This window comes from Anarrhichthys ocellatus, unplaced genomic scaffold, assembly GCF_004355925.1.
Source record: "Anarrhichthys ocellatus isolate YVR2014 unplaced genomic scaffold, GSC_Weel_1.0 scaffold62, whole genome shotgun sequence".
In the NCBI taxonomy this organism is placed as follows: domain Eukaryota; kingdom Metazoa; phylum Chordata; class Actinopteri; order Perciformes; family Anarhichadidae; genus Anarrhichthys; species Anarrhichthys ocellatus.
The window spans coordinates 1,216,186-1,226,455 of NW_022280092.1; the positions used below are offsets into that span (position 1 = coordinate 1,216,186).

Sequence of the window (10,270 nt, forward strand, 5' to 3'; positions counted from 1 at the left end):
GCAAACGGCCAATATTGAACAGCTGCTAAAAAAAACAAAAACAAATGAGCAATAAGACTTTTAACATTACTTGTATTTGTTATACAATAGCTCAAAGGTTTCATCGTTTCTAATAGGGAACCTGTACAGTGGCATCCTCGTGTTTCCTGCACACTGCTCTCTCTCTCTCTCTCTCTCTCTCTCTCTCTCTCTCTCTCTCTCTCTCTCTCTCTCTCTCTCTCTCTCTCACTTGACGCAGCGTATCCACGCGGCGGCGGCTGCTGCTGCTGCGCATCTCTGAGCGGAGCTCTGTCGAAGGAGCAGGAGACACACTGGTGCACGCGAGGAGCTCCTTTTTAACGTGCACACGGTTAAATGAAGAGTGTTTGCGACGACGACAGGATCAATCCTCGTCCGGTTACAAGTAGCTGCTTCAAGCTGCGGTAGTTTAAAGCGACTTGTTTGGGGAGTTTGGTGTGATTTCGGTACACTTTCCACACTGCAGACGTTACCCGAAAAAAACCCAAATTGATGCTGTTGGATTAGTTTCTACAAACTGGCGACTGCAGGGTAAAATTAACCCTTAAAAGACCCCCTTGTACTTCGGACCTGGTTGTGTAGAGACTCACGTAGGCATAGCGCGTTTCAGAGTGAGGAAGGATTTAGTGAATTTGTGGAACTCCGTTGCCTCGTTTCTCTGGACAAATCATTTCAATGAAATAACTGACTTGCAGCATCGCACTCCAGACCGAAGCCCGACGACCTACTACGCCTTCCTCTGCGTTGCCATCACACGTCGTACAAAGGACTATGTTGATGAAGGAGTACCGCATCTGCATGCCCCTCACAGTGGAGGAGGTAGGTGAAGTTTTTCTTGGGTTTCCTCGTGTTTTGCATCCCTCTGTTGTCTGCTGATTGGCTGCTCTTCCATCACAAATGCGTGGCTAACAGCCACAGGATCGCAGGTGCGCACGTTGTGTTTACTATCAACCCGTAATCTTGCAAAGTTGTCAGTGATGCGTTTGTCATTTTGCACCAAAGGACGTATTGAGCCCCGTGTAACCGAGGTGCGGGGTCAAAGAGCAACCACCGGGTGGAGCTGCTGTTGTCTCTCTTTTAGCCTAAAAAGCTCTTATGTGTTCAAGGGAAGTCATGCAGTTTAGGAGACTGTGTACAGCTAGCAGCAGCAGATTGGTACCAATGGACAAATCGTGCATCTGTTTTCCTTTGAGTGTCTGGATTGTGATTGCATGCTTTGTAAGTGGTGATAAGTAATGTGTGTGGACGCAAATTGCTTTCTACTACATGTGTTCACAGCTATTATTCTGTCTCCTCTCCTTTAAACAACATTGTGTTTTTATCGGCCACATGGTCGTATATATATTAACATGACTTTTGTGTTGTTACCTTTGCACTCCTTATTTTTGAGTGCATGTAATTGATGCATGCGCTCCGTCTCAGGGCTAAATGACCTAATTTCTGGTCGCCTTTCGTCTGTAGAGACACTTTCACACACACAGTGTTTCTGTTTGGAGACGGGTCGGGGTGAAGAACGGATGAGGGAGAGAAGCGTCTGCTGCTGGCTGAAGTTGCCCGCAGGTCACAGTGACACAGAAACAGCACCACCATCAAGGATTGCTGCTGAGTTTTGACATTTTAGGATGCAAAATAAGATACAGTATTTTTCAAATGTTCAGCGCTCAACTGAGTTGTGACTGTGTTTCTTAGATTTCTGCTTTGTCCCGCCCCTGTCTCTCCTTTATCTGCTTCAGTCCTACCTTTTTAAATGTTTCACGCCTGGACCTAAACAACAGATGCTCCAGCAAGTGTTTTATTGAGACTGAGACTGTAAGGTTTTACACACCATTTAACCCAGTTTATGACGTGACATCGGCTCCCACCTAAAGGGTGAATAAGTGTGGTTCAAAGAGTCACTATACTGCGCCACCATTAAATGTGTCTTAGTCAGCTGTTTGTGAAGATACAATCATTCACTGCAGTCCAGCCAAGCTCATTGTTGCGTTCTTAGATTGGGCGAGGATGAAATCTGTACCCCAGAGAGTCTTGAACAGCCTCTCCTGAAGTCTATAGATCCTGCCCCTGATCCTGATCTTGCTCTGTCGTCCCACTTCGTTTCTGTGAGTTTCATGTTTATAATTACCAGGATGCCGCTTTATCACAACGCGTCCTGAGGCTGATTGGCTCTTCTTCTTTGCTTTGCTCCGATGGTGATAGAAGACACCGGTGTCCTCTGTGGCCAGCTAAAGGCTTTCACATCTGTTGTGATAATTATGGGGTTCAACCTAATCTATTGATCCGTCATGGACTTGACAAATTAACATTTGTAATCTATTCATTGTTGCAGCATGCCCACACATACAAAGACACATAACTCATAGTCATTACCCGTATTGTGTGTGTGTGAGAGAGAGATTATCTCAGAAGAGTTTGAAAAACTGGTGATGGAAACTATTTTCTAATGCAAACAAAGTAAAAGGGGAAAAAAAACCACTTTCTCTTCTTTCCTAATTCAACGCAGCAGCAACCGATGACATGTGGTCAATATATCTTTCAGTGGTGCCGTCATCTTGTTATGCAAATTACTGCTATGGGCTTCTATGAAAATTGGATGCATGATAGAAACATATCTTCATCTCACAGAGTCAGTATACCGGATTTATGATGAGTAATATGTAATCCATTTAGTGCCTGAGAGTCCGGGTTATATTGTATGCATTGCTGACACATCATAAGAGTCACAAATATGAATCTCCTTCAATGCCATTGCAGCATGAGGGAAACAGGCTCCTCTTTAGTGCCCAGTTGCATAATAAACTACCTCAAGTTTCAAACGTTACTGTGACCGCAAGAAAGGAGATAGCCAAACATGGCAGGAGTCGACAAAACTGGTGAGTTTCAACAAAACCACATGGCAAACGTTAATATATGAGGCAGTTCGGCTATAGCTTCCAACAAAGTTGCGAGTCCAAACACGAAGGTTACGTTATTGACAGTAGCTATAACAGCTGTCCAGTTGGTCCAGTCGTGTTCACCTGAAAGAGACTGATATGAGTTTCTTCAAATGTGCTTTGGAAAGTGGTTACTAAGGATGTTCTAGCAAAGCTTAAAGGATTACTCAAGTAGCTCCGGCTAAACGCGTGGAGATCAAACGGCTTCCCTTACAACATCCTAAGAAATCGTGATAGTGACTAAATCTACAACTCATCTTTAGGCATCCTGAGACGAAAATGAGGCAATCTTATAGCCTGAGAGGTTTAATGCGTCCGGGCACAGATAAATACGAGTCCGTTAGTGAAGCGGACGGGTTTTGTTGCACACACAGATCAGGAATTTCATTACCAACAATCTACAAGTCTTCAGGAGGTGATTACATTATTGCACTGCTGAGGAAACAAAATTGGAGACGGCGTCATGATGATGTCTTCATGGTAGTAATGCAGTTCAGTTGACTATTACAAAAACATGTAACTAAGAAATAGCTGCAGCACTCTCTTCCTTAATGCCAACAATATGCAAGGTTCGGAGTATTCTGTTGCATATTTCTTTCTGTTCTTTTTGTGCATAAGTTGGTGAGACTTATAACTCTATAATGTTACATTCATACTAACTATGAATGCTATTTGTTAAACATATGACACAGTTTGATGGGGGGGGGATTTGATTGTCACAATCACTTTTAATAGTAGAGAGAGGCCAGAGTAACACAGGACATACACAAACCCACATGCTGACATTCTTCGTGATCGGAACCTGCTTAGGAGACAGACGCTTGTTTCGATTGAGGGGACATCAGCCAGTCAGTGTAAGGTCAGTCCCTGGGGGTTTCCATATGTTTGTTTGTGTCCCCGCATACTGAGACGCCAGGCTCACACCCAAGATCGTTACGTCCCCAGAGTGGACACTCTGTGTTCGGACTAGCGAGAAGCCTGTTACTTAGACCTGACTCTCTCACACCAGATGGAGAGAAAGATGCTCACTGAGATGATCTGCCAGTTCTCAGAGAGTCTGTCTAATTCAGAACGATTTTGTTTTGGCCTCTGGAATTGTTATTGAGCATCTGTACTTTATTTATTTATTTATTTATTTATTTATTTGTCTGCATGACTGGGCCTTTTAATAGGTTTAATAGTGCTTATTATACTGCCAGGACTACTTAGAATATATATTTAAAAAACATTTAAATGTCAATATGTATATACTTAAGACTTTAATTACTATACGGTAGCTTACCCCCCACAAAATACATTGTACAATATATGAAGACTGCATATTATATGCTATCAGTTATCAGAATGCATAAAACAGTTGCAGAATAAGCCATTTTTTGTGCACACTGCAACGTAGTAAAAAAAAAAACAACAACTTTTAAATAAATAAGTTAGATATGCCAACAACTTTAACATTGCTTCTTTTCAAAACAAAATGTTTTAAAATACATGTATGAACACTATAATTTAAATTAACGTAAATAGGAATCGGCACGCTATTCACCGGTGTGGCTATATACGAAAAAATTCATATTGTTGAGGAAATTAAACCGGGTATATCTGATGAATGGATATACAGGCAAAACTAATCTTCAGTACCTCCTAAAACAAATCTCACATACAGCTACGAACGATTCCTTCTCACATTTGTTTTCAGACTACACGGAGCAGAGTCTCCTCTGCCTCATAAATCACCATGCTGTTTCTTCTGCAATTAATTACCCATTCGCTGGCTAAAGAACTGAGAATGTCTATTCTGCACGTGGGCAGCAGTTGAATTACTCTCACCGCTTCCTTGATCAGATCCTGAGTAATGAGCTTTGGAGAATGCTCTGATAAAAGACAGGGGAAGTGTCTGCTCGCCATCACTGTTTAATAAAGGCAGTAAATGAGCCCTCTGAGTCATTCAAATTGAGCTTAATTACACTGTAAATCAGTGCTAGTGTTTAAACCACTACTACTATCAACAGAGCCATCAGTCCAGACCCATCACAGTTTATTCACTACTTTCACTTCACTGTTTTACGCTCCAACATCTGCTCAGCTGATATGCTGTACTGGTGTGGAGTACATTTTCAACTTTTTAAATTGGCACGTGTGGATTTAAACATGAAATCAAAGAAAGATAATGCACGACAAGAATGCAATGGAGTGGTTCTCTGCCCCGTCTTTGCTGTAGTTTGCTGTTATGTTTTCCAATGTTACGTTTTATTCGTTGCTTCCTCTGCTGGACTGTTGCAATGGTCTGTACTCGGTGCCTGTTTACGTACGTCTTCAACAGTCGACTCTATATTGCTTTATGTTCTACCTCAGGTTGTAACTGATAGTGATCAGTCAGTTTGGTTATTTATCTGCATACCATTTCTTAAATTGCTTCCATTTGCCTGACTTCTATCCAGCTGCCAGCCTGCCGGCTCATAGGACAGCGCTGAATGAGAACCCGCTGTGGGGGTAATTGAAACCCTGGTGGTATTTTCGAGGTTGCGCTCACAAGCCTTATCTGAGATTATGGCTTTGCTATTAAAGCTAATTTTCTGCTCTTCTCCAGCTGAGCTCTTCTCTCTCTGAGTCAGACTGTTGCTGTTTTCTGTGTAATACATTATTTTGGGATCCAGCAACATTGGCTTTACGTTCATCAGTGCGTTACATTGTGGTCGGCTTGGCTCATCTTTTGGCAAACAATGGGCAATTGCAGACAATGAATGCGATATGTTTTTCGTGTCCAGGCTCCTACATAATCATGTTAGTGTGCTTCATCATTCTGCGTGTGTTTGTGATGAGCTGGGGGGGGAATTCAGATTTTGGTGCACTGGATTAGTGACGCAGTGGCAAATCCGCACAGAGATGATATACAGCAGAGAGAGAGTCAAGCATACACTTCTATGTCTTAATATCTGCTTTGATTGTATCTTTGGTCTGTCTGACTCTTATTAAAAGTCTGTGTCGCTCTCTTTCTTTCTCTTCACATTTTAACCCACCACACAATATTTACTCTACAGATTCCAAGGTTTTAAATACGAAAGAGCAAACGCGGCAGCTTTAAAAGGCGATAACTTGGCAAGCTTTATTTGGCCTGTAAATGGATTGTATAAGAGTGTAATGCAGTCGAGTGAAAAACTGTAGCACTCTGTTTTGGCCTCGACCACCAGCAAGTATAGGACCCTTTTTGTCTGTTAGTTGGATGGTTACAAAAATGGTCCCAAAGACATCCGATATATTACCTAAAGATGGCGATGTGGTGATCCAGTGGTCTAAAAAGCATAGCATGTAGTTCCGACCCTTGTGGTTGGAGTTTGGCTTTGGAACTCTTGTGTGTCATTCTCCTGTCATGCCCACTTCCCCTTAAATTGCGGTCCATGTCACTGCCTTCTCTGCTGTTGGCCTGGGGAGTGTGTGTAGACGGAGATGCGCAACCTCCGTGATGCAAAGTTTTGCCAGCTGCTTCTTTTTACTTGCCTGCAAGGGGCCACGTAGGACGAAGTATTGCACAGAATGCATGCAGAGTAAACATTTTTAGGCATATTACTAAGAAGGCGTGGCAGGGTTACATACTAAAACAGACAAACTGGCAAAAATGGCCCGTCTGCAATGTCTATGTAGCAACATTATTGATCTGGTAAACATGTAGGGCCAGCAGTTTTCTATTTATAGTAGAGAGGACTAAATTAAGAGCAGTTAATGTGCAAGAACAGTTGGTCAAGTGACTGGAGGTCGTGAGAACCAGGGTGGCTAGTGGACCGGCGGTGAGGGGAGAGCCTTTGATATTGGCTGGATCACAGTAGACATAGTGCGTTCATTCATTTAAGGCACACAGTCGATAAAGGGCAGACAACCAGACAGAGGTGAGCTGGGAAGAATAACAGCCAAACATGGGGATCAAGTGGGTAATAGGCCAGAGTCAAGAAGAAAACAAAGATGCAACTGGCTCACAAAAGACACACACACACACAGTTTTGTGTAGCTAGACAAAGAGAGCGTACAGTACAAACTCAGAGAGGGTGGCAGTTTATTATCCAGCGCACTGAATCATTATTTTCTTCTTCTATTTAATATCTACATATAGCTGCTTGATGATTTAGAGAAGAGACCTAGACAGAGAAAAAGGGAATGATCAGACTGACTTAGGAGAATTAAGGACAAAATGATAACTATGCTGAGAAATAAACTTCCACAAGCCCTGTTGACAACCTAAATATTAGATTTCTACATTGCATTTCCCCATTTAGTGAATTATCCCTTTAGTTGATAGCTACATCACTAAGCAACCGTACTGCTGGAGTTTTACTGGTGTTGTGCATGATAACAGCAAGGCTGGGTGTTGGATCTGTTTGATTCTAGAGGATAGAATAAATTGTCAGGGACTAAACAATAAACAATAAAAAAAATAATAAGAGACAGGAGGGTCACAAATTAGATACTTCTGATGAAAAAAAACAATGCAAAATACTTAAACTGACTAAATAAATGTGCGGACTGGTGTTTTCTCGGCAGCACCTCATTTTGTGTGAATGCAGCCTCAATGGCTTAACACATGATGCATCTAATCTCATGTAAAATGCCGGCCTTGCCGCTTTTATTTTTGCTCCTGTCGCTCCAACAGCTAAAACCTGCGCACTGTAGTGACGATGTAGTCTCAGTAATTTAGCCAGTGGGACAGATTGTAAAGCTCCGGGTAGCCCTGCACTAAAATTATTAACTAATGTTATTAACAGACATTAATGGAAGAAAGAAAGCCAATGCCAACATCACTAGCTCTGTTTCTGCTGATTCAACATAGATTGCTCACAATGTAGCATTATCAGGGATCAGCCAATATTTATGACGATCTCCTGATCGCATATTTTTACTGATTATCGGCCAATAACAATTTCACGCTATGATGGTTGAACTGAAATGAATGCATGACACACGTGTGTGCTGAACCTTGAGGGGGGGGAGTCATACCATTGCTTGTCATCTGTTATGTTCCGATGCTGCTGCCTCTGGCTGTATGTCTGAAACGCCACACATTGCAGCACTGAGCTTCAAACAGAGGTCCTGTGGGGTTAGAAGAAGCGGTGACATGTTTTTAATGGTCTCTTCCACACACACACACACACACACACACATTGACACTTTCTAAGAACCTGGGTACACTACTCTAATTCCAGGAAAAATCTGCCACAAAGATATTATTTATTTTGCAGTATCTAATGAAATGTGCACAAGCAATGTGAGGACATTTTTACTTAGATCAGCTCTGCTCATTATAGCTGGATAAGGTCAGGACATTCATTAACATTTCCCTTATAAACAAGAATGTCGAGTCCTGCTAGCACTACACATTACTGCAAACGTATACTAACACACTGATTAACAAAGAATACAGTAAAACCAACAATACAATGTCCTTTAAATTAAACTACAGAATATGTTGTTAATTGTCTGATATCAGACAGAATTGTCAACTCATTACCCTCATAGACTGTAAGAAGTGGACGTAGTCATCGTGACCCATAGTCACCCATCGGTTTGTGGACTGCCGCGTTGAAGCCTCGAGTTTGCCAATTTCGCTGTTGCCATCTTGGATTACGGCCTTCGTATTTGGCGTTACAATAACAGCAGAGGTGCAGACATTTTTGACATTGAGGCGATGAAGAAGCTTTTAGACCAAAAACTTTAAGTAAAAACTACGAACAGAAACGCGTCCTGTAGATCATGCTTTGGTGGGGACAAAAAGTAAACAGTCGAAACTGTCTTGCTGATGTCTTGTAAACACATTCTGGGATGTTATATATATATATATATATAAATATATGCACATATTTTTTAAGAATGCACTTTTATCTCATTGGTAGCCCATATCGGCCGATTCGCAAGTTCAGGTTTGGCGACTACACTGGTGTGAAAAATGCATTTATATGATTTTTTTTGTGTGTGCAGGCTGCACTTCCTCCAGTTTAATGGGAAGCTGTCGTCATTCACCTTTTCATAACAGGAAGCTCTCAATCGCCTGTCTCTCCATTTCTCCCTTGTACCCCAGCTCTTCTCCTCCTCTCCTCCTAAACCTTACTTACTGTCAACATTCTGTCTAAACAAGGAGAAACAATGGCGACTGAGAATAGAAGCTGCGCTGACACACTGTGAATGTGTCGGTAGAGTTATGGGGCAGGTGGTAGGAGAGATGCTGTGTGAGAAGGGCACCAGCTGGGCATGCCACACTATAATGTGATCACAATGCATCAGGACGCATTGGCGGTGGATTGTTTATGTGATCAGAATCATTATATGATAATGGGGAGTGACGTGCATCAGTCATTTGCTTTCTTTTGTTTTTAAATGGCACTGATTCCCCAAAGCGGTTGCTACAGAACATCCATCGAAACAAGAAAGTCTTATCTCCAGCCTTCAATCTTGTGTTAAAATAGGAAACAAATCTGCCAACGTTTTAAACAGAAATTATGCTTCTGCTTACACGGACGTAAACCTACGCAAAGAAGCCCCTTATTGTTAACCGTAAATTGCCAAGGCTCACAGAGGGTCAGACGTTTGGGAGTGCACTTGAGCGTATCACTACAACAAGTGCCCTTCTAACAAAGGATAGGAAAATAAACAACTCTTCAAGGCACTTAATCATTACCCATCCTGCCATCGTCGAGTCCTTTTATGTTGATGAATCCATATTCCATCACGTTTGTTTCACAGACGTTACGCTGTCACCGGGGTGAAATTGATTTCCTTGAGTTCTTTGTTTTCTCTGAATGACAGTTTGCTAAACACGAGACTGCTGCCTTGCTGACGCATACGTTATAACCCCAATCCGTACAAGTAACACACATGAATGTGTCTGAATGACACCTGATTCTTTGAAAGGGTTCGCCTTCAAAGGAGAAGTTCACTCCAACTCCACCGGCACCCAATCATCTCCCATTCCCCGGTCATTACCAAAACACAATTAAAGTAACGTGAAATATACCTGCATGTGCTATTAACCTTCTCACGAGTGGCTCTTAGTGCCATGCCAAAGGGCTGCTTCACAATTAAACAGCCCTGTTTTGACCATGAAACACATCCATGCAAATGCATGTCCACACCCTTCTACCGTTTGTGGGTGTATTCATGTATGCGCAGATACACAGTGCACATACTATTGCAGGTACAAGTGTCGCTGGTTACTATAGGAACATCAGCAGCTCACAACTGATTAAAAATCTCTTTGATGATGAAGTGGCCTCTTGTGTGCAGTAAGTGAGCATGTGTGTGTGTGTGTGTGTGTGTGTGTGTGTGTGTGTGTGTGTGTGTGT

General features: G+C 42.2%; 1 protein-coding gene across 1 annotated transcript in view; it reads left to right on the top strand.

Annotated features, from left to right (window-relative positions):
* The first annotated feature begins 242 nt into the window (after positions 1-242).
* pitpnc1a (phosphatidylinositol transfer protein cytoplasmic 1a) overlaps positions 243-10,270 on the top strand; it is a 35,404-nt gene continuing 25,376 nt past the window's right edge. Inside the window, exon 1 of the mRNA XM_031872146.1 lies at positions 243-837. Within this exon, the coding sequence (XP_031728006.1) occupies positions 790-837 (48 nt within the window). The 5' untranslated portion in view covers positions 243-789. The remainder of the gene's footprint in view (positions 838-10,270) is intronic.